This window comes from Oryzias latipes, chromosome 2 (genome assembly GCF_002234675.1).
Source record: "Oryzias latipes chromosome 2, ASM223467v1".
Taxonomy (NCBI): Eukaryota; Metazoa; Chordata; class Actinopteri; order Beloniformes; family Adrianichthyidae; genus Oryzias; species Oryzias latipes.
This window is the reverse complement of record NC_019860.2, coordinates 1708148-1732923: the sequence shown is the minus strand read 5'-3', so window position 1 is coordinate 1732923 and position 24776 is coordinate 1708148. Positions and strand designations below refer to the sequence as shown.

General features: G+C 42.8%; 1 protein-coding gene across 10 annotated transcripts in view; it reads left to right on the top strand.

Annotated features, from left to right (window-relative positions):
- LOC101166362 (type I inositol 3,4-bisphosphate 4-phosphatase) overlaps window positions 1-24776 on the top strand; it is a 47166-nt gene that overhangs the window by 11733 nt on the left and 10657 nt on the right. For 2 of the 10 annotated variants that reach the window (XM_023961462.1, XM_023961441.1), the window contains exons 2-25: window positions 6080-6311; window positions 6387-6431; window positions 6528-6646; window positions 8267-8383; window positions 8471-8550; window positions 8853-8964; window positions 9052-9142; window positions 10439-10586; window positions 11432-11562; window positions 11681-11785; window positions 11856-11964; window positions 12135-12152; window positions 14207-14393; window positions 14473-14688; window positions 17030-17171; window positions 17251-17376; window positions 17732-17764; window positions 20350-20522; window positions 22009-22132; window positions 22205-22272; window positions 22359-22558; window positions 22641-22738; window positions 24245-24357; window positions 24449-24603. In XM_023961462.1, coding sequence (XP_023817230.1) covers window positions 6206-6311; window positions 6387-6431; window positions 6528-6646; window positions 8267-8383; window positions 8471-8550; window positions 8853-8964; window positions 9052-9142; window positions 10439-10586; window positions 11432-11562; window positions 11681-11785; window positions 11856-11964; window positions 12135-12152; window positions 14207-14393; window positions 14473-14688; window positions 17030-17171; window positions 17251-17376; window positions 17732-17764; window positions 20350-20522; window positions 22009-22132; window positions 22205-22272; window positions 22359-22558; window positions 22641-22738; window positions 24245-24357; window positions 24449-24603 — 2816 coding nt within the window. In that variant the 5' untranslated portion in view covers window positions 6080-6205. The remainder of the gene's footprint in view (window positions 1-6079; window positions 6312-6386; window positions 6432-6527; window positions 6647-8266; window positions 8384-8470; window positions 8551-8852; window positions 8965-9051; window positions 9143-10438; window positions 10587-11431; window positions 11563-11680; window positions 11786-11855; window positions 11965-12134; window positions 12153-14206; window positions 14394-14472; window positions 14689-17029; window positions 17172-17250; window positions 17377-17731; window positions 17765-20349; window positions 20523-22008; window positions 22133-22204; window positions 22273-22358; window positions 22559-22640; window positions 22739-24244; window positions 24358-24448; window positions 24604-24776) is intronic. The other 8 variants (XM_023961445.1, XM_023961453.1, XM_023961450.1 and 5 more) reach the window with 8 other exon arrangements.

Below are 24776 nucleotides of genomic sequence, written 5' to 3'. Positions count from 1 at the left end.
TTTATGTTCCAGCAGCCGTCAGGCTTGTCCGTTTTTAAGATGCAGGATTCGTTCGTTTTCTTTTCCGTTTTGTCCCTTTCGGGGTCACGGGGCTGCTGGAGCCTATCTTGGCCACTAGTGGGCGAAGGCAGGGGCCACCCTGGACTGTTTGCCAGTCTGTCGCAGAATGTCCACAATCACACACCCATTCACTCTCACACTCACACCTATGGACAATTTAGAGTTGCCAATTAACCTATGAAACATGTTTTTGGATGGTGGGAGGAAGCCGGAGAAAACCCACGCATGCAAGATCCTCCATTGATGTTGTGTGTGTGTTGTGCCGGGACTTGAACCAGGGGCCTTCCTCCTGTGAGGCTAGAGCGCTCACCACTGCCCGTTTGATTGAAGTTATTTATTACTATTATTAGACATAATGCAGATTTTTCCAGAAAACCCTTAGCATGGTAAAAGCAAACAAACAAACACATAAGTAGGCAATGACAAAGTTTCGGAGGACTGACACGTTTGGGGGTTGTCCATGGCTGTGGGTTTCAGACATTGCAGAGCAGGAGGAAGAGCGAGTTCAGTGCTGTCACATCAACAAAGCTGAGAAACCGGTTTCACATCAGCCGTGCTGTCATCGGTGTCACCAGCGACGTTATTTGTTCGTTCTTCAGAGTGTGTGTGTGTCTCTTCGTAACTCTTCGTTCCAGCTGTGGGGTTTGTCGGCAGAGGAAGGGGATCTGCTGGCGTGAACACATGGTAGATTTGTTTGTTCTCCATCCTGATCCCCCTACAGGATCAGAACGGAATCACTCGTTTGCTGCCTCCTTTAAGGGGTTATGAACTTTTAAGCTTATTGCTTCAGCTTCCAGGAACATAAACAAGCCGGATGATTCTGTCCTCCATAACGTCAACAGGACTTTGTAGTTACCATGGTTACAAAATGATAATCATCTCTAACCGTCTGGTTTGTTCTCCATCTGTGACGTCATCAGTGATTGGAGTTTTCACGGCCTCTGAAACCACCGATGCATTTCAGCGCGTGAAGGGTTAAGAGGCAGTAATCTATTACATTTGGTTACAATTCCTGGATTACAGTTTGAGGATGTTTGGTCTGGGAGGAAGTCTGAAATCACAAAGGCTTCTTTGTTATGAGTCATGACGTGTGACGGATGACCTAAGATGGAGAAAAACGGGTTTGTCTTCTCCAAAAGCAGACCTTCAGACAAACTGGGTCTCTAAATGCAGGAAGATTCAGTTGAGATGGTTGGACTGCCGAACCACCAATACATTTAGAATTTGTGACCAAAAATTAAAATTCACATTTTTGATTCGGAGCTCATTCCAGCGACGGATGTGATAAATGTTCAAGAGCTGTCTCCACGGTTCTGCAGGGACTCCTGTCAGAGAAACTAGCGGAGGTCCAGCCAATACTTTGTATTTTTTTCATAATCATTTAAAATTTTCTCCCGTTTAATCCAGTTACTCGTGTCGCGGTGGGCGGTGCTAATCTCCGCGATTTGAAGCCTTCTGTTCACATCGATGATTCAAATTATTATTTGACAGTACAGTACAGAAGTTATTTGGGGAGCCGGTTTAGCTCGTGCTGGTTTGCGGCGCCTTCCGTCCGTGAAACCGGGGTTCGACTCCGGGCTGCTCCCTGTTCCCTTCTCTACTTCTGTGCTGGTACCAAGCCCGTTTTTTTTTTGAGAGGGTTGCGTCAGGAAGGGCATCCGGCGTAAAACATTGCCAGGTTTACCATGCGACTCGTTCGCTGTGGCGACCCCTGATGGGAAAAGCCGAAAGGGAAACAACAACAGTACAGAAGTTATTTGTTGAAAAAAACGTTTCTAAAGTACTTTTATTTGTGAAACAAATGCTTGAGCCTGTAAAATGGTTTGTTCTTTCTATTCAATGTATAATAGAGTATTTAATTGTATAACAATTGTAAAAAAAAAAAAAAGGTTTCTACTTCATGGATTTTGCCTATCACAGGTTCTTTTTGGAACGAAACCCCCGCAAAAAACAAGGGTTTACTGTACACATATCGCAAAGGACGGCAAAAATCACAAGAAATGGTTACCATAAATATGCTAAAACAATCTTATGGATCCTTGAAGTATTTCTCGAAACAAACAAATCCATTTTTTTATTTGACCAATCGAATGGACTCCTTTATATAATAGACCAATCAGAGTTCTATCATGTTAGATGCTCGTCTCCTATGTAGATGCGGGTCATTTAGAATGCAATTTTTAAACTGTTGCAGTGAAATGGAAATGCTGTTTTTGGTTGCTTTGCTATATGTTCATATACCGCAAGTTATATCGTCATCGCCATATTAATCACTAATATCGCAAGTTTTCCTCAGATCGTTCAGCCCTAGTCAGAGGCTTTAGCTGGGTTCTGGTTCTAGGATTTGCAGTTTTTACATTTCACAGGATTTAGCTGGGTTCTGGTTCTGGGATTTGTAGTCAATTTGTCAGAGGCTTTAGCTGGGTTTTGGTTCTGGGATTTGTAGTTTTTGTGTCAGAGGCTTCAGCTGGGTTCTGGTTTTGGGATTTGTAGTTTTTACGTGTCAGAGGCTTTAACTGGGTTCTGGTTCTGGGATTTGTAGTTAATTTGTCAGTAGGTGTAGTGTGTACGCTCCACTTCATGACTTCCAAAGCAAAGCTCAGGAGGCTGCATCCGCTGCTGCTGCCTTATATGGCTGCTGATCACAGTGGCTATGCAGTGTGAATCTGCTGCCCTGTTTTGGATTTAGAGTGAAATGTGTCAAAAAACAAGAACAACAGAGAAGGGTGTTGTTCTACCTTTGATACTATTCTGTTTAACAGCATCCAGAAAAATGGTTGTGAGCCTTTCTGTTTAGTGACGATGACATCTAGAGAGCCTGGACTCAGATGCTGAGCAGGAGGTGAGTTTTTGATAAGGAGCACTCTGAGATTGTGACGTTTTTGGCTTTGGAGAGTGGAAAAAGTGACTCTAGCTGGCTGAGAGGCTGGAAAGTTACTTCAGGGTTTGGAAACAAAGCACAGATGAATTAAGGTTGCTATCGTCCTTCTGAGTCGTGACGTTTGTCAGAATCGCAGCAAGAACTGTTTAGTATTTGGGGACATGCTGACCACTTACAGGGATTTTATTCTTTTCGTGGACTAACTCCTATTAAAATTAAAGTTTCTAAAAACCTAAGACATTAAAATATCAAGACAACCCTGACAAATACTTTAATCAGTGATATATTCAGCAGGATTCCCATTGGTAGCTGCAAAACCGCTGTGACAAAGTGCAGAACCTCTGAAAAATCCCTAACAGCTTTTATGCTGAAGGATTGATTGGTTTATAACTTTTGTTTTGCTTCACCAAAATAAACCGGACTGTATTTCCCAAAAATGTCCCTCCTCTTCCTCACATGGCATCCATCATTCACCCGCTAGTCCCTTTTTGCTAAGTTTATAGGAACTTAAAAATAATTGGAAAGTGACGATTCTAGACTAATATAGACAAAAATAAACAAAAATCACAGCTAGCTAACAATAAAAAAGTCGTAAAAAAATAAAAAATATGAAGACACCAACGTTAAGTTGGAGCTTTTCAAAAGCAATTTTTTAAAATTGTTTTTAATTAATTTTTTCCGTCTATTTTAGTAATTTCTAAAAAAATGTAGAACCCTTGAGGTGTTCATCAACAGGCTGTCTTCAGTAAAAGTGAGTTTCTGTTCGCTCACATCCGTCATTCAGGTGCGTCTGAACGCCTTTATGAGTATTTCGGTCGAACACAGAAACAGAAATCAGGTGGATTCGGTTGTAGGAGTCAGACATATAGGACAGAAGGAGAAAGTAGGACGCTGTCAGAGATCAAAATTTAGGTCACAGTGACTCCCCCAGACCCACCAATACATGCAGATCAATGTGTTCCTCACTTACACCATGAGGGGTTTGGGTTCTGAAACAAAACAGGGACTTTCTGGAGATTATTTTCTTCAAAAAATACAAACTTGGAAGTTTATCAGGAAAAATACATGCCTATGTTTTTATTTAAAAAAAAAAAATGGGCCAAGCCAGTGAGACAACTGGACCAGTGTGCCGTCCCGCGAGTTTACAAGCGAACCACAAATGGGCTAATTGCTGTTTCACAAAGTGGGACGGAGTGAAAGAATGAAAGCAGTGGGACGGTTCTTCATCCTCATTCTGAGTCCCGTGAGATGAGAGGGGGGACAAAAATATAAAATAAATTAAAACTTTTTCTTTGTTGTCAAAACTACAACTCAAAGTAGAAGCGTGACAATCAATAAATATCATTTTTTTCTTCTTAAACTTATGGTGCGGAAAACCAATCATCGTTTTTGGCAGTTTTCTCTTTTTCCAGCATCAAATAAATAAAATAAAAAAATAACATTTTTCTTAGACTTTTGTTGTTAGGATGGTGAAGAAATCAACCATAAACTCATCATGTTTAGCTGTCTTCACGTTTTTCAGCATTACATGCTCCTTGCGTCGTGTTTCTCCTCTTCCTTTTTATTACAAACAAAACTACAACCAATTCAAACTTTTATTTCCATTTCTCTTAAAGTTCCGTTGCTATAACACTGTTCTGACATTCTTTAGTTTATATTATTAAGACAATGTGATCAAAAGTTTCTCTGTCAATAACTTTAGTCTGTTTTTCTTTATGACGTTTCGTTTTATTCCAGCTTTATGTCATCCAAAGAACAAAACTGTCTTTTATAAAAAGTTTTTAAAGAAAAATTTAAATAAATATTCAAGCTGTAAGCGGCGTTGTATGACCGGAAAACGCTGCCCGCCCCTCCCCTCCCCCACGTCCCTCACTCTCCACCTCTGACCCTACCACCCAGTTGCATATAAAGATTTGATAAACTAAACTTTTTTCAAAATGGCTGCATTATTGTAATTACTTTCTCCATAGCAACCGTTTTACTTTTTGGTTGCCTGAGGATCACAAGTTTGTGTAATTTTTAGACATATAACCAAAGGTAAATTGTGGATTTCCTTGGCAACTGAGGTTTTTTGTTAACCACACCTACATTTCTAATATTTTTTTATATTGTTTGTCATATTGCTTCGTTTAGCTTGAGCCAAGGATTCGTTGATGAAATGTTCACAATATTCTGGTAAAAAATGTGCAAGCACGCGAACACTGTAAAACATTTAGAACTACAAAAACCAACATTTTTCCCCAAGTAGCTTCTCAATGATGCCCAGGAGTTAGGAGGCTATAGTTCAAAATTTCCACGAGGAGTTTAAATTTAGAGCAGGTACTAAAGGCGACGTTAATATTTTTTTTTGTGGAAAGTTCAAGATGGCAGCTATTCCCTGAGGTCAAAGGTCAACAAAACTTCTGTTGTGGTTGTAATCTTAACCTGGTGTGTGAAACTTCATTAGGATTGCTCAACCCCTGAATGTTGTCTTTTTCCACTTTGTGCAACAATGTAAAAACTCGCCACATTTCACACTTTGTCACAAAATGGCAGCCAAGCCGTAGGCCGTTTGGCCATCCCATAAAAATTGTCACTCATGCATTCTTTTTCTAAACTCGTTTCGGGGTCACGTGGCTGCCGGAGCCTATCCCGGCCACTGTTGGGCGGGGGCAGGGGACATCCTGAACAGGTCGCCAGTGTGTTGCAGTCACACACTCACATTCACACCTCAGGACAATTCAGAGTAACCAGGTAACCGTGTCGTTAGTGGATTCTTAAACTATTTTTTTGAGCCTAATAGATTTTGGCCCCATTCATTATTTTATTTTTTATTTATGGCGTCTTATGCTGTGATTTCATCGGTTTTTGGGGACAAAAATTTGTTTTCACCGACTACTAGGTCTTTGCAAATGTTGTTGGGAATATTCCGGCATTGAAACGACTTATCCATAACATCAATGAGCATCAAAGGGCTTAGGTTGAAGGGATTTCGGATACTTCAAGAGCCTCCATCAGCTGATGGTGTTTTGGTCTCTGGTCGGTTGAACTCCAAACTTTTCCTTCACGGCTCTACTTGTAAATAAACCCAAAACAAAAACTGCTCAGATTTGTCTCCGTACGTCGTGTCCATCAGTGTCGATGGTTGTGTGTCCTCAGAGACGTGACACTTGGTAATCCATGGACCTGGACGGCAGGAGGACCGCCCCACATGGGAGCGCGTGTCTACGTGTGTGAGATTGCGCATTCCGGCTTTCCGCCGCCGCCCGCCTCCCTGGGACCGCCATGGCGGTGCGCAGAGAGTCCGGCTCGCGGCTGCAGAGGCCGTGGTCGGTGTACCGGGCCAGCACCTTTGAGCTCTCCAGCGAGATGATCAGCTTGGCTCTGGCGGGTGAGACGACGCAGAACCGTCAAGCAGCTACGACTGAAAAATACCCAAACTCTCATAACTCGCCCTGTTTTCCAGGAAACAGTCAGGATCCAGATGAACCTGTCCTGGAGTTCAGTGTGGGTGAGGAGCACGCTTTGACTGAGATGACTCTGGAGACGCAGACGCCTCTCGCCTCATGTTTTATTCACACCAGAGCTGCTGATATCTGTTTTCCAGCCTGCACAGACCTGACGACCCCTGCTTTGGATCGAAAGCCCAACAGCTTCGTCGCAGTGAGCTGCACCACGCCGCCGCAGGCCTTCTGGACCAAACACGCCCAGACCGAAGTCATAGAGGTCAGCTTTCCCACGCAGGAAGTCCCGGTTTGCTGCAGAGCCGTTCTCTGAACTCTGCACCAGTTTGTAGCTTTCTCTTTTGGTACCAATGTGCCGCCAACTGAGGAGGTGGAGGATGAGACAGATTTGAACAAAAGTAACGGTTCTGAAAAAGCAACCTGACCTCTGACGTTGCCCTCTTGGTTTGGAGCCAGCAGGTCAATACTGAGACCAACTGCAATGAGATCATGAATGTTGACACCCCCACTCCCAGAATGACCCATCAGAGGGAAAAAATACCACCGTTTTGTAAGATTCTAAATCACAATCATTCCATTTCAAACTGGACTTCATAGAGAAACCAGAACTTGAAGTAAGATTCTTATTTAGGGAAACACCAGCCATCAAATTTCTGCCAAATATTTTACCTACGAATGTAATAAATGTTTTCAAGTCAAGTCTCAAGTCAATGAGGTTGACTCTAAGGTCAAGACCTTATGGATATGAAATTATTTTAAACTTCCACATCCAACATCTGATCCACAAACTAAGGCATACCACAGGACTACCTAAAAGTCTTTGAGGTCAGATTTTAAGTCTTTGAGGTGACATCTGAAGTCTCAAGCCAAGACTCATGTTCTTCATATCAAGTCTTTGACGATATAACTTTGAGGTCAAGTTTTAAGTCTTTGAGGACGAGTCTCAAGTCATTGAGTTGATTCTTAAATCAAGACATAAGCCCTTGAGGTCAAGTTTTGAGTCAAATCTCATGTCTTTGAGTTGAGTCTCAAGTCCGAGCTCCAAGTCCTTGAGGTCATGTCTCTAGTCAAGTCTCAGGTCTTTGAGTTGAGTCTCAAGTCCGAGCTCCAAGTCCTTGAGGTCATGTCTCTAGTCGAGTCTCATGTCTTTGAGTTGAGTCTCCAGTCCAAGATCCAAGTCCTTAAGGTCATGTCTCTAGTCAAGTCTCAGGTCATTGAGTTGAGTCTCCAGTCCAAGATCCAAGTCCTTGAGGTCATGTCTCTAGTCGAGTCTCATGTCTTTAAATTGAGTCTCCAGTCCAAGATCCAAGTCCTTGAGGTCATGTCTCTAGTCGAGTCTCAGGTCTTTGAGTTGAGTCTCGAGTCAAGACTTAAGTCACTGAGGTCATGTCTAGTCAAGTTTTTAGGTTTTTGGTTTAGTTTTAAGTGAAATCTCATGTATCAAATCTTTGAGGTCAAGTCTTCAAAGTCAAGCTTCTAGTCATTGATGTTACGTATCAAGTCGTTGAGTCTAGTCTCAAGCCTCTGCATATTTATTTCCTTTTACTTTGTAGATTCAGGTAAAAAAAGCATCATCACCTCTGATCCAAAAGCAGGAAAGGGATGTATCCACCCCAGCCTAATGCATAAATGTTTGCAGATTTTATTTTGAAATAAAACTTTAAAGCCAGAAGATGGAAAAAATCAGACGGTATGAGGAATTTTATTTGTCTAGGTGGACAGAGAAGTATATGTATATCTGAAATCTGGTGTAATTTAAAGAGAAGATGCAAAGAAATGACATCACACACATGTTTAATGAAATGTTTTAGTGCAGACATCAACAAACCGTTGAACTGGAGTGGTCACCAGTCAAACTGAAAGTGGGTGTGGCTCTCTTTAGGGAACCAGCAACCCGGTCTTCCTCAGCAGCATGGCCTTCTTCCAGGACTCCAACATCAACCAGCAGACGCAGGTCAAGCTGACCGTGTATGACGTGAAGGACCGCCTGCAGAGCACGGTGTGTTCATCGCCCTTGTCTTTCAGCTATCTTCCTGCGCATGCCTGAACGCTGTAAGGCTAACGGTGCGCGCTGGTCTTTGCGCAGATGTACATGCTAGGCTCTGCGTTGTTTTCGGTGAAGGAGCTGCTGCAGGAGAAGAGTCACAGTTTGCAGCTGGAGCTGAGGTAACGGCGACACAGCACTTCCATTTTCTGAAAGTCATTCAAAGCGGATGAGTTTTCTTAGGTGTGTGTGGTGTCCCTGATCGTACTGAGCATGCTCAGACAGGGGGAGGTGTCCGACAAAGCTTTACATTTGCCTCCAGAATCCTAAGATTCTGACTTGATGACTACTGTAAACCGGCCCACACCATTACACTTCCACCTCTGTGCTTGACAGTTCCACTTTTACGCTGTTATGTGTGCTTTCCTGTGGTTTTGTGTGCATTTTTTAAAGAGAAAATATTTACTTGTTTGTTGACGGACAGGTCAGCGGAGAACAAGCGAGTGGGTTGTGTCGTCCTCGCGGCCTGGCACCTGGACGACAAGACGGACCAGAGGATGTCGGTTGGCCGCTTTCCAGACAGCATTAACGGCAGGGTGAGTGTCCGGCTTGATCCCTGAGGCACTTCTGCCTCCTGACCCCCCCGGGGGAAGCCGCCGCTCACGGAATTTGTGTTTCTGCAGACGATGCTTCCGGTGGACGAGAGCCTGACGGAGGCCATGGGAGTTCGGATCAAGTACGCTTCGTTGTGTAAAGACACTCTGCTGCGCTCTGGTAAGTGTCCACAAAATTAGAAAATGATCAAACCAAAAGTCACGAAAATTTGAATGTCTTAGTAGACGCTCATCACATTGTCTAAAGTGTAATTTTTACCGCACAATACTACACAAAAAATCACAGATCAGCAATATCAGACGTGAAAAATATTCACGATCACAGAGAAGGAATAGGAGGAACAGAACAAGGATAGGTTCTGTGTGGCAATGTTTATGAAGCAACCTTTATGTTGCAACTTTTACATTGCAACTTTATTTGGCAACTTTTACATAGCAACTTTCTGTGGCAACGTTTATATTGCACATTTTACGAAGCAACTTTTTATGTAGCAACTATTTCAACAACTTTTACATTGATACTTTCTGTGGCTACTTTTATGAAGCAGCTTTTATGTGGCCACTTTGTTATTGCAACTTTTTTTCGGCAACTTTTATAAAGCAAATCGTTTTGGCAAATTGTATAAAGTGACTTTCTGTGCCAATTTTTACATTGCAACTTTCATGTGGCAACTTTTAAGTGGCAACTTTGACATTGCAAATTTTTTGTGGCATCTTTGATATTGCAATTTTTTGTGGCAACTTTGACATTACAATTTCTTGTGGCAACTTTTATAAAGCAACTTTTCTGTGAGAATATTTACATTGCAACTTTCTGTGGCAACTTTTATATTGCACATTTTTATGAAGCAACTTTTTATGTAGACAGTATTTCAACAACTTTTACATTTACACCTTTTGTGGCAACTTTCATGAAGCAGCTTTTATGTGGCCACTGTATTACATTTTTTTGGCAACTTTTATATAATAAATCATTGTGGCAAATTGTATAAAGTGACTTTCTGTGGGAATTTTTACATTGCAACTTTCATCTGGCAACTTCGACATTTAATTTTTTTGTGGCAATTTTGAAATTGCAATTATTTTGTGGCATCTTTGATATTGCAATTTTTGTGGCAACTTTGACATTGCAATTTCTTATGGCAACTTTTTTTAAAGCAACTTTTCTGTGAGAATATTTACATTGCAACTTTCTGTGGCAACCTATATATTGCAACACTCAAAAAGCTATGTAAAAGTTACCACTGCACTGTTGCTATGTGTTCTGTTTGAAAGTTGCTACACATTCACTTTTATATAGCAACATTCACATAAAAACGTTCACGTAGCAAAGTTGACATTACAACAATTTTCACGAAGCAACGTGGTGAATCCCCTGAACCCCCATGAAAGCTTCGTCCTGCGTTCATCTCCATGTTTGAGACAAACCGACGCTGCGTGTCCCTCTGTCTCTCAGTGTTCGGAGGAACCATGTCCCGGATGTACCGCTTCCCCAGCACCGGCGGGAAGCAACTGCGGGTTCTGGAGCAGATGGCGGAGAGCGTGCTGTCGCTCAACGTTCCCCGACAGTTTGTCAAACTGCTGCTGGACGAGGACGCTGCCAGGTAAGAGGTTCCCCTCCTGCTCCCGGTTCTCCATTCAGCTCCAAATATGGACGCGCATCTGCCAGCAGACTCTGTTTGATGGGAATCTGCACTCAAGAAAAGATCGGATGCGCCCAATTATAATGATACAGATTAAAATATCGTACAGATTCTAATCCCTTATTTACGCAGAACAGATTCCAGTGGAGGATTGGAACAAAACTAAAAGGTCATTCTTCCTGGTTTTATTTTGAAGGACCTCTCATCAGCATTCATCAGAATATTCCTGTTCTTCTTTTTCCAATTTTTTTTTTTTTCGTCATCTTTAAAGGTCAAAGTTCAGCAAACTGGATCCATGCAGACACAGGCGCAAAAATTACATAATAAAGAAGAAGAAAAAATCCCACATAAGCGCACTCCTGGCCAAACTATACAAAGACGACCGCAGAACATGACAAGATTTAAGGAAATACTGTATTTAAAGAACATTTTATCCAGTTTGAGGGATTTTTGACTTACTTGTTGGGGCCTGTTGTTGAGAAGTGGTTTCTTTTGCAGATGACAAACTACACTCTAAAAACTCCATTGTTAACATATAACCAAATTTGGGTTCAAATGAAGCCAATATAGCCCTAAAAAAATTGGTCCAAAACGTAGCCAACATATATATATATATATATATATATATAACCCAAGATAAATGACCCCAGAGTCAGGTTGCAGAAATAACCCACATTTTTAGGAGTGTAGTTGATGGCATGGATTGGTGATTTTCTGCGACATTTCTTATTGTTCTTGGATCTATTTTACACTTTTTTAGTGCCGTTTTTATCTTCCAGTAAACCATCACCTATGTGTGTTTTTAGGGTGTGTGAGCTGCAGGATCTTGGGGAATTGTCCCCCTGCTGGGAGAACCAGAGGAGACAGATTGTGTCTCAGTACCAGACCATCATCCTGGCGTACCAGGAGGCGCTGTCCGACCTCAACGGCTACAGAGGTTAGCTTTCTTTGAAGCATTTCAAGAAGTCTGAGTCGCACATCGACAAATGACGAACGCAAGAAACACGGTGGCCGTGTGACACGGCCTTGAGCTTCTTCTTCTTCTGCGCCACCAGGTCCCTCCTTCAAAGCCAGCAACCTGAAGGCGGACAGGAAGCTGGAGTTTGTGGCGACCAACCTCCACGTTCAGAGGATGAGGTTGCAGGACGAGCTGGGCTTCGGTGACGTACCCGTTGGCTGACGTTTTCTCCTCCTTTGTTCCTTAAGGCTAACGTCCGTGTCCTCTTCCAGAGCACACCTACGACATTTTGACCGTCGGCGCTCCGGCCGCTCACTGCCGGGGCTTCAAAAGCGGCGGACTGAGGCGCCACATTCAGAAGCTTGAGGAAGCAAAGAAACAGTACGTTTAGAAAATGGAAAACCCCACCCCTAAACGTTCTTTTCCTCTTAATTTGATTAATTTTACCGCTTGATTCATGCTTTTGAGTCTGAATGAACTTAAGTTTGACATGAAATGAAAGCGTTGATCCTTCAGTTCCTCTTCATTTTGGTTTTATTTTCTTTGATCAGCATATTTGAGGAGGAATGGTGAGTTCTTGTCCTGATTTCTGCATCTTTTCATTTCAATATTTGCATTTCACTGCTTTTTAAAACAAACAAAAAGCACATTCTGTTCAGCCTTAGTCCCAGCTGTCCTTACGGGTGGACATGGGCTAACTGCGGATGAATAATGGTCACACCTGTACGGGACCGTCGAGATCGTAGACCGCTCAGAAACCTGCGGGCGACAGGTCGTAGTGAACACAAAAACACCAAAACACGATACGCTTACCACATGCATAACAATGGTACGTTCCCTTTTCGCGACTTGTTTTAACACTTGTGCTATCCTAGGCACTTTAACGTTGGGATTGGGGTCATCTAGATCAGTGTTTTTCTACCTTTTTTGAGCCACAGCATACTTTAACCTTGACAAAAATCCCGCGGCACACCAGCATCCAAAAAGAAAAAGCAGAAACTCATTTTATTGATTGATTGTATTGATCTACAGCCCCTCTGCAATCTCACATGCATTTTGTGATAATTGTGGCAGAAAAAGCTGGAAGCTGCAGATGTTTCTTCTAAAAAGGAAATAAAAGTTAAGTTAGAAGATTTAAAAACCGTTTGATGTGTGTTCGTTGGTTTCAAGACGTTTAGAGGAGAGACTCGTGCACCGAGAAGCTGTCTCTTTAACCCAATGCATCATGGGAGATGAGTAGTGCAAACAGCCGCCAAACGCAGACAGACTTTCTTCCATAGGCTTCATGGTTTTGTTCACTTGTTCCACGGTCTGATACCGGGTCCCGCGGAAAGCTACACCGCTAAAGACGAGCTTTAGCTGGTATTTTTGTTAGAACTGAGAGACTTTACAATCTGAATCGGAACAAGGAAGTGAAGACTTTAAGCACTTCTGATTGGTCAGACTGATGACATGTGATTAAGCCTCCAAGAATGATTGGTGGAGACAGTTGAAGGGGCGGGACTTTTCCGCAAACTGTCATAGCTGCAGGTAAATCGCGGTACGGTCATTCTTATCAAAATGTCTCTAATAGAATCAAATAAACACAAAGAAAAGGTATTTTACGATCTTTTATATTCCTAACTACTCAGTGTTTTATCAGGACCTGTTTGGATGAACACAGAGCTGATATCCTGGAGATGGGAGATGTTTTTAGATCAGATAATGAGGGCAATTTCCCACGGCACACTTGACCATCTCCCACGGCACACTAGTGTGCCGCGGCACACTGCTTGAAAAACACTGCACTAGACAGTGCTCTGAACCTTTTTTCTTCAATGATTTGTGATCTTCACTGGTGTCCATGGATTACATGAAATCTTTCCACCTTTATCCACTTTTGTCATGGTAGGGAGAACACGTCAAAGTAAGGGTGGGGTCATCTGGACCCCATAGGATAGCACAAGGGTAAAGGTGGCCGTACGAGCCTCAATGGAACTGCAAGACACAACTGGGCTGGCAACGCCGTAATAACACACGCTATTTGACAAACTGTAAGTCCTTGTCCACTGGCAAGCGTAAGGCGGCTTTTGGATTCCTAGTTGCACGGATAAGAGCGCAAACACGCTTTTCTCCGCAACAGAATCCGCTGATTTACGTTGATTGCGTAACACTTCAGTGTTGTAAAGTGCTGCATATCAGTGCGAGGATGATTTTCTTCGCTTCCGAATGCGCTTGAATGACGATAATTACATTAACGGTTGAAGAGTCCCGATTGTCGAAAGCATGTGCTCCTCTCTACGACCCTCCACGAGCCCGGACAACCCAAAAACCCTGCAGCACCAGTGCAGGTCAACCGCCCGTACGGGTCATGTGACTAAGGCTTGAATTATGTATTATGAAAACAGGTTTGGTTTGAAAGTTAAGAGTTGTTACTGTTAGCGGTGGATGTTTTCTGTAAGCTGTTGACGTCACTGTAGACAAGCAGCCATGTGCATGGAAACACTAAAGTGCGTCTGTGTCTCTAACGCCGTTGTGGACGACCAACAGCTCAACAAGAAAAAAACAACAATCAGATCATTTAACCCTCATAAGTGTAGACCAGATGGTAGACCAGCTCTGATTCCACCGCTTCTTCCTGCAGCAGCGCCCTCTCCAGTTCCCAGTCCATCGTCTACATACCCCAGGACATAGTCCGAGCCAAAGAGATCATTTCCCACGTCAACACGCTCAAGACTCAGGTCAGCTACTACGCCGAGAGGCTCTCCCGAGCCGCCAAAGACCGATCCGCCAGCGGCCTGGAGAGGACTCTCGCCATTCTGACCGACAAGGTTTCTGAGACCGTTGGCTTTGATTTTTGTTGTTTGTTTTTTTTGTGGACTTGAGCTCATATTTTACGTTCGTCTTCAGACGCGTCAGCTTGTGACGGTGTGCGACTGTAAGCTGCTGGCCTCCGCCATCCAGGCCTTGAACGCAGCCCGGCCGGAGTACATTGCCTCCAAGGCGTCCCCATCCGCCGATTCGGAACAAGTCATGCTCCGCAACGATCAGGACACGCTGCTGGCCAAGTGGAGCGGCCGCAACAGCCGCTCCTCTCTGCACGTGGACTGGCATGAAGAGGAGTGGGTGCGTGATTCCCCAACAAAACCCTTCCTGTAGCCTAGCAACAAGTTTTAATGGGGAGATGTTTGGATTTGAACCTTTGTTGGCATGTTTTATTTTGTACAAAGACATTTGAAGTTGCTGTCCAAAACACAGAAAACAAATGTCTTAATTGTTATAAAAATGGCACTTTAGAAGATATAAATCGTAAAACTAAAAAGAAAAATGGAGTGCTGAAGAAGAGGGATGGGTTATGATAAAACTTTGGTTTTTTACTTCCAGTTTCCTTTAAAATCATTTAAATAATATACAAATCTCATCTAAAAGAGTAATTTCCTGTCACAGCAGAAGTAGACAGAGGAAGAAACATTCTTTCCATGGCGGGTTTTTCTGAAAAACTAAAGAGGATCTTTGCTAAACACCAAAAAGAAGCCAGTTTTAAGGTTTATTCGCATTTTAAAGACAAAAAATCTCATCCTAAGACCAGGAAGTCGGATGATTTGAAAGACAATTACATGTTCGTATTAATTACCCTTCACCCCATAGATGCAACGTGTTTCCTGTTTGCCATGCTGCCCGTTAGTAAGCCCCAACCATCGACTGTATGTGGAAACTGGACTGAGTGACCCCTCCTCCTGGCATTTCAAACAGGAAGTACCCGCAAATTCCCACAGACTTCTATGGAGAAATAAAGAGCTGTTAGTCATTTTTTCATATTTTTATATAAGTTCTTCAAGTTCTTAACTGACCAATTAGACGCCTCAATAAAAGTAGGTGGTCTCACGTCGAACATTCAAAACATTTGATGGATAGATTCCGTGTGGCCCGCTTTCAAGTGTAAGGGGTGTGGCCTTCCAACAAGCTCACTCCTGATTGGTGAGAGTGGTTGCCATGGAAATGTTGACTAGGACAGCCTCGTACCAATTGCTGCTTACTGACGGCTCTTGGCTCTCTCATGGCGGCTTCCGTTTCGCAAAAAAATGGCGACTGAACTGACTTCATTTGGTTGGAGCCGAAAATAAACCGTTTTCTATGGATGATGTCACACTGACTCTGTCCAGTTCTCACATACAGTCAATGGTCCCAAAGAAGACCAAGACTCCACCATGACCTCACCCAACGACCCTGTAGGGGTGGATTACAAGAGGATGGGCTGTCCGCTCTAGTTTCCCTTCTTTGGTCTTTTTAATGAGACCATCCAATTTTAGGAAAGTGGACGACATGTGAGGCCTGAACCCAGAATCTGATTGAATACAATCGGACGAGTAGAGAAACATCTCTAGAAGAGGAAACGACAAGTCCAGATAAAACGACTCAACTTCAAGATGTCAACTGGATAAAAATGAACCTTCATTGACCTTTTGTCGGTAGAAAATCACCATTAACTGTTCTCTTAAACCTTCTCCAGAAAAAATAAAGGATAGTTAACTGGTAGAGTATTTGGGGATAGAGGTCAGTTCAGGGTCATTTAAGGAAAAAGAAAAGACAAATTACAGAGCAATTCAATTCCCAAACCTAAAAATTAGGGGTGTACTGATTTATTTTCCCAACGATTTGAGTCGTGGTTGACGATCGGTTCATTTTGAACGATTTGATTCACTAAATGGATCCAGAACATCTTTATCCAAACTTCAACCAGTGTGACTCAGAGAGAAATACCTGACACTGAACAGTGCAGGTGAAGTTTTCCAGATTCCTTGGATTTCTTCAAGATAAACAAGTGTAAATTAAATTTGCCTTTATCATTTTTTACTAACATCATGTGTGTGTTATCCACTGTGACGCACTTGGTCGTTTTTACAGTTTAGAGTAAAATAAACCCACCGTGTCTCAATGCAAATGGCATTTTCCAGGATCTATATAATCAATTTATTTATTTTGAAATAATTTTATAATGATATAGTGATATAGCCTCAGTCAGATCAATCTGGTTGAAAAAAAATATTTAATCATGTAATCCATCAGTCGTTATACCCCTACTAAAAAATGCACCATTTTAAACTGTAATACAAGTTAAAACAGCTGATTATAAAAAACAAACAAACATGGTTGTCCTGATAAAGGTTGAACACCTGACTGAAAAGAAGTTTATATTTGGTGCCAAATTAGACTTTTTAACATTAGAGTCAATAGAAAAACTTCCTCTCTTCTGAAACCACCCCCTAGTGGTCGTGTGAGGAACTGCAACATTTGGTTCTTTTGTTTTTTACCAAATTCAGGAACAGAATGTTGGGCGGGAAGGTTTTAGACAGGACAAATGTGCCGATTAGTTTTTGAGACATGTGTCAATCAAAGGCTGCGCCCCTTTTTTGAGTTCCTTTTGGTTATTTTTAGTCATCTTAAACGTCTTTGCCTGTGCCTGCAGGAGAAGGTGTGGTCAAACGTGGACAAGTCTCTGGAGTGCATCATCCAGCGTGTGGACAAACTGCTCCAGAAAGACAGAAGACCCAGCATCAGCCAGCAGACCAGCACCCATAGCGACCCGCAGGGCGGCGAATCCAAAAAGGGTAACACCCTCACACTCCGTTTCCACCTAAAGCTTTTCTCCCCCTCGTTCCATTCATCTCCCAACTCTTAATGTGAAAGGAGAGGCGCGAGCTTTCTGGATCAACCCAGGAATCCAGGATTACACTTCAACCCCCGAAGCGCCCGCTCCATCCTCATCATCCTCCTCCTCTACCTCTCCACTTTCATCTGAAAAGAAGGACAGCTGTATGTTGTTTCTTCCCTTCATTTCTTCCCTTCTGAAGCTTTATTCCTCAATCAACTCTTTTCAAATTAGTCTCCATTTTATGTCCATTTTCGCTGCTATTGTTTATATGGATGTCAGCCTGGGGCACGACGTCTATACATATTTCAAAATCAAACTTTTTTTGTTTGTTTTATTTTGAAAAATATAAAGCTGAGCCACCAAAATCCACACATTTTAGGCCAAAAACATTTCCAAAAACCTAATTTATTGATCGGTTGGAGTATGGACCTTCAGCCCCGGGCTGCAGTGTTTTTCTGCGACTGTCTCTGCTGCTCTCTGTGGCTCACAGCGCCTGTCAATCATGCACGTTTGCAGATGGAAGCCCCTGTGCCGCGGAGGCGTACCCAGGTAAGAGCCCCGCCCACGCTGCTTCCAGCCAGTCGTTAGTATACGGCTGTAGGTCTGCAAAATCCAGCGTTCTGAGACCGTCTCCAGTCAACTAACAGATCGACAGATTGTACCAACTCCACCAGCCTATGAAACTAAAAGGTTTTGTTGCTTCAACAGAATCTGTCTAAACTAAAACTGTTAAAACTTATTCGGCTTCCTTGAAGGCCGTGTCCCACAGCCACTCCGTACATTTGCACAGATGAAAATTGGTCATACATCAATCTACGTGGAAAAAGTGAGAAAAGTTGTGGTCTTTTCACAGATGTGTTACGAATGAATCATGTTAAAAACCACGGAAGAAGTACGAATAAACCACACACAAAAAACACGTAACCCTGCGCTTTATTAAAATTCGTGACTTTGACTTTCTGAGCAGAAATCACATCGTATCAGAACCATGGTCAGCTCCCGCCGTGGGCCCTTGCGATGCTTTGTTTTAAATAAACACTTGGATTCCCTCAGGTCCGCACCAGTTCTAACTCATCCGGTTGAGGTATTCCGCCATGATGGGGGACCCCCGGTGGGAATCACAGCCAGGGAGGTCAACAAGAAGGGGGTCCAAAGTCACATTTACACCTGACGTACTTTTGTGCTGCGCTAGACACGATCCAGATTTGATATGTGTGCTTCATACGCAATATAAAAGTTACACATCGGTGGTTCATGGGTGAAAAATTTCGCTAGACATACGTGGAACGGCCGTGAAAAGCCCCACATTTGTATATGCATCGCACATAAATGACACCCTATTGATTTACGTAATAATGCCGTATAAACGACATAAAATACTACCAAAAATTTTAGAACAGCTCAAGGCGCAATTCATGTAAAGACCCGTCGGCTGAAATCCTCGACGGACATCTGCGCACATCCATGACTGACTAACGCAAGAAACACTCATGAATGACGTAAGTCACGCATGTCTCACGAAAGACGGAGACATTTCATTTGTGGAAAACGCTCCAAATGTGCGCAGTGGCTGTGTGATACGGCCTCAAGACAAAACTGTAGTTCTGAGAATGTATTTACTGTTCTGACTGACTGTCGCCAAAGCCTTAGTCCCAACTGCCCTAACGGGTGGGCTGTCTGTCGGGTGGGCCGACCAATACAGGGCACGCAGGTGACTAAACCGGCTGTCTGGAGGGTCGTAAAGGGACACAGCCGCAACTTAAGGGGAGCGTAGGTGTGTCTTGCATTTCCTTTGAGGCTCTTTGAAAATGGAAAACGAGGTACAGTGAGTGCCCAGACGTCACACTCTAGTCGTCAGTAAGCTGCGAGTTTGACAGCATCACTTATACACCATAGGTTCGTTGAACTTTCAGCCCTACAAATACTTGATGATACTCTTAACCACACGCACAAGTATGAAACCCTGGAACTGCTAGACACACCTGCGCTCCTCTTCACGAGCCTCCAGACAGCTTAAAACCTGCAGCACCCAGATGGATTAACTCCCATAGGGGTCATGTGACTAAGGCTTAATCAGCTGCTTCTGTGCTTGCAGACTCTGCCAGTATCTGCATTTCATTTTGCATTTTCTTGATGCTTTTATTTTGAACTTATGTTCATGTGATGTTGAGCTTAAGGTTTTTTTCTTTTGATTTGATAGAAAAACCTCTAAAATGATATCAAATATAGTGATTGACCTGGTAGCGTGTTTGTAAAACTCACCACCAGCTTAAACCTACATCTACAGTCTACACTAAAGTTTTGTTGACCTTTGACCTCGGTAGGAGGCGGCCATCTTAATTTTTCCAAAGAATTTTTTGGTACCCTCTACAGATTTGAACAACTCCTATAGATTTTGATCTATCACCTCCAAACTATTTGAGCGTCAAAGCGAAGCTACTTGGAGAAAACATTTTGGTTTTAAAGTTTGTAGATGTTGAACTGCATTAGCATGACGAACTTACAAAAGTGACGTTCCCCTGTTCACGCATTTTTCCTTGGAATATTGTGAACATTTTATAGCTCAAGCTGAGCAAAACGATATGATGAACAATGTGAGCAAGTTAGGAATGTGGGCGGGGTTTACAAAAAACCTCCGTTGCCAAGGAAATCCAGAAATTTACTTTAGCAGATTCTTCTAGAAATTACAAAGACTTGTTCGTCACCCCCAGGCGACCAAGAAAGAGAGTGGTTGCTATGGAGATAAAACCAACAGGAAAGCCATCATTGTGAAAAAGAGATTTTTTATTATTAATTTGTCACCAGGGATGTAGGCATGAGGGGAGAGAGAGGAGCAGTCAGCAATACGATTGAGTACAGAAAATCATGTGATTAATTAGAATTAAAAAGGAAATAAATCATTTAAGTTTTAAACTGAGCCAAGAAAAAAAAAAAAAAAAAACATTTTAAAGGCATGAAAATGTGATTTTGAGTTTTTTCAATCCAATTCTTTGTCTTTTTTTTTTTTTTACTGTCAAGGAAAATCTATGGTGAATTGTGCTCTTGTCATTTTGTCCTAAAATGTCTAAAAAAATGTTTGAAGCTTCTTTTGTTTGAGTTTTTAAGCTGGAGGTTCTTCGTTGGGTCTTTCCCAGGCGAGTGGAGCGAGGCGCTGTACCCCCTCCTCACCACGCTGAGCGAGTGCGTCGCCATGATGAGCAACAAGGCCAAGCAGTCCATGGTGTTCCTGCTGATGCAGGACAGCGCCCCCACCATCGCCATGGACGTGACGCTGCAGTACCGCCGCGACGTCGTCTTCTGCCAAGCGGTCAGAACTGACGCTCAAATCTGCCGCCGAAGTGCTCCTCCACGGGTCGACTGTCTAAATTCTGCCGACACAGCAGTTCTGCGGCTGCTGTGCAGCTTTGAAAGTTTGTTTACAGAAACGAGTTCAGGCTGATCTGCCCTGAAGAATTTTTACTGCCTCACTATGTCACTCAGTTAGAGAAAGATCTGCTTTCCTCACGGCTGCAGCCTCACAGCCATGTTTAAATTCCTTCAGTCAGTCTAGAATTTTCTAAACTAGACCATAAACAAAAAATAAAACAACCCAGGTGTTTATATCTTTAATTATCATTATTCATTTAGCAAAAATCTACCTCTGTGCCTGTCCCAAGCCCGGTTGCTTTGAGAGGGTTGCGTCAGGAAGGGCATCCGGCGTAAAACATTGCCAAGTTTACCATGCGACTTGTTCGCTGTGGCGACCCCTGATGGGAGAAGCCGAAAGAGAAACATTTATTTAGGAAAAATCATGTTACAAAAACAATAAAATCAAAGCTCCAGGAATTTTTAAAAAAAGCAACGTTAAAAAAAAAGGATGCAATGCCTTAATGTTTAAAGATTGAATCAACAATAATAACTTTTTAAATTTGTCCAGGTACAGATAAAAAAGTATATTTGCAAAAAATATTGTCTAGCTACCTCAGAAGTTGCAAAATAAAATGTTATTTCACTGAAAATATTTCTAAGGTTAATTTATGTCTTATATGTTTTACAAAATATATAAAACACTACACGAAGCTGTAGACATCAACGACCAGAACCAGAAGTCTCCCTGTTGCCCAGAAAAAAATCATATTTTAACTGCTGACCCGAACAGTTACAGTTTTTTAGGTTTTAAAAATTATTCAAAAAGGTTTTTCCGAAATCCCGAAACCTTTTAGAACAGGGTTAGGGTTGATTTTGCCTTCTAGCTAACAATGTGAGGCGCCATCTTGTCATCATGTTGTCATCATCGTGTTATTAATAAATAGTAAATACAGCAGTTTGTTTTTTACTAATACAGACTTAATAAAGGTTTTATTGTTTTCTAGTTAAAAACATGATTTAAAATCCTTTCCCGGTGTTTATAGAGTTGTGAAACAAAATCGAGGCAGGCTTATATTATTGATTTAACATGTAATGTATAATATCGCATCATCTGCATAGAAGAGCTGCCTTTGAAAGTGGATGATCTTTAATATTTTACCATAGTAAATGTAATTTAAAAAAGAGACCCCAGCATAGAGCCCTGATGCACCTCTGAAACACCCAAAAAAGATAAAGAAAATCAAAGAAAAACACAAGCATAAAGGTTAACATTTTTGTGCCACATTAGTTTATTAAAATCTGGATCAAAAAGACGTGTAAACGGTTCTGTGTGAATGTTCTAATGCCAGTAATTTCGTAGAAAATCCATCATTGATTTTGAAGTTTCTGCTCCTCAAACGTTTTCAATCTTTGATGCCGTTTGTTTGTTTGTTTGTTGGTTTCAGCTCACCGCTCTCATCTGCGGCTTCATTATTAAGCTGAGGAACTGTCTCCGTGACAACGGCTTCCTGCGGCAGCTCTACACCATCGGCCTGCTGGCTCAGTTTGAGTCGCTGCTCAGTACCTACGGTATGCTCCGGCCCGCTGCCGCCGCCTTCGAGTCGACGGCTGCAGACTGACCTGTGCGTGTCTGTGTTGCAGGGGAGGAGCTCGGCATGTTGGAGGACATGAGCGTCGGCGTCATGGATCTGCGGAACGTCACCTTTAAGGTAGAGTCACCGCACAGAGACACCGGACTGAAGCCAGTCTGTGCTCCTCCAGCATCAAGGTTTTCCTTTTGTTTTTTTGGTTCCAGGTCACCCAGGCAACCGGCAGCTCCACCCCCGACCTGCTGCCCATCATCACTGGAAACCGGGACGGCTTCAACGTGCGCATCCCGCTGCCGGGGACCATGTTCGACGCGCTGCCGCGGGAGATCCAGAGCGGCATGCTGCTGAGGGTGCAGCCGGTGCTCTTCAACGTCGGCATCAACGAGCAGCAAACGCTGGCTGAGAAGTGGGGAACCGCTCCTTTACTGCACCCGCGGAGGACGTAAAACGCAAAAATCAAACCTAAATGGGTTCCTCTGTCCTGTCAGGTTTGGAGACACTTCCCTGCAGGAGATCATCAACAGCGAGAGTCTGTCCAGACTGAACTCCTACTACGAACAGTTCAAAGAAGTCCTGCCAGAGGACTGTGAGTACAAAGCAGAGCAACACAAACATGGAGGTGGGACTGTAGGGTGGAGCTTCCATGGCTTTGATACAGTTTTCTTATTCTTTTGAGTTCCATTATTTTCTAAACCCGCTTGGTCCCGTTTCTGGGTCACCCTGTTGCTGGAGCCTATCCTCACCCTTTTGGGCGAAGGCAGGGTTCAACCTGGATGGTTCTAGACCATCACAGGGCTATTATTCTGAGTTTCAAAGTCTTTTAAATACTTTTCTTTAACCCAAGATTTGTTTTTTAATTGAATAAATATTAGGGAAAAGTTTGCACATAAAAAAAAAATCCCCCGCCGTTTAAATATGTTTCACTACTTGGACTGCAGTTTCTGCACATATTCTGAAAAGGGATTTCTTTGAACAATAATGACAAGAAGGAGGGGCTGTTCTTGTTGTGAGGAAACGTAGATCCAGACATACGTCAAAGATCGGAAGCTGGTCAGAATTTTTCTGAATTTTCTGAAAAATATTCAGTAAAAACTCCTAAAAGTGCTGAAATGAAGCCCTAAAACAACCGAAACTACAGCAGCTGATTCAACATTTAGTTTTTATTGATTTAGTGTTTGTTTGTAATTATTGTACCCATTAAACATAACTTTTTAAAAATCCCTTGCTTTAGTTTTTTGCCAGTCCCTCTAAAAATGTAATATTTAACGCATGAATTGGTTTATTTCCACGTTGGTGTCCTAATTTTTCAGAGAAACCTGAAATCTGTTTAAAGCAGACTTTATTTTGAAGGGGATTTTATTTTGAAGGGAATGTCCCTCTATAATCATCCATTGGATTCTTTTTTTTTAAAAGTTGAGTGTTCAGCATCAGCAGCCATAGTTTTTCAAATGTAAAAAACAGAGTCTCTAATGTGTTGCCATGGTTACAGGAACCGTGTTTTTGCATTATTTATTTATACCAGCGGGCATCACACTTCACTAGCTAGAATGTCAACGAACCCTAATGTTTCCAAACGTGTGTTTAACTGTTAAACACGCCCACTGTAGCTCTTCAACAGCGAAATATTGGACAAATATAGTTTATTCAACAGGCCACGCCCCCTAGTAGGTGATTGACAGATCCGTCATAACACCCTTTATCTAGCTAGGACATCAGTGAACCCTAATTGATACAAATAATCAAGTCAAACATGCGTCTTCAAGTGTTTAACACACCCACTATAGTTTTTCTGCAGCTATAGTAGTTTGGATGGATAAATGTCATTTAACAAGCCACGCCCCCTTCAGGGGGACAGATGGTTCAGTAACACCACCTTTTGTGCTAGTTATGATTTCAGAGAATTAAGACAAATATGCATCCTTAACAGTTGAACAAGCCCACTGTTGCTGTTCAACAGCAAAAGATTGGGCGGTAACGTGTCAATCAACAGGCCAGGCCCCCTATTAGGGTATGAGGAAATTAGCCCTTAAAGGCTGAAAGCAAATGATGTCGTTGTGTTTTCTTTGTGCTGATGGATCTTGTTTACGTCCAGGCCTTCCGAGGTCCCGCTCCCAGACCTGCCTTCCTGAACTGCTGAGGTTTCTGGGACAAAACGTCAACGCTCGAAAGAACAAGAACGTCGACATCCTCTGGCAGGCCGCCGAGGTAAATTCCTCAGAAACCTCTGCCTGAGGCGGAGTTTTATTTCACTCCTGGACCGGTTTTCAGTCCAAACGTTACCAACGTTTTCCCTCAGATATGCCGCCGGCTAAACGGCGTCCGCTTCACCAGCTGTAAAAGCGCCAAGGATCGCACGGCCATGTCGGTGACGCTGGAGCAGTGCCTGATCCTGCAGCACGAGCACGGCATGGCGCCGCAGGTGTTCACGCAGGCGCTCGACTGCATGCGCAGGTAAGGAGCCCGCACAGCACCTGGATCACATGGTTTTTAAAGGTCTACAGCAAAGATGGTGCAAAACAGGCGATAAGTACAGATGCAGAGAGATACTTTTATGTTTTATCTGAATACTTTGACCAAAACCACAGGTTTCCTCTTCCCCACAACCTGGATGTCGGTTCTCCAAA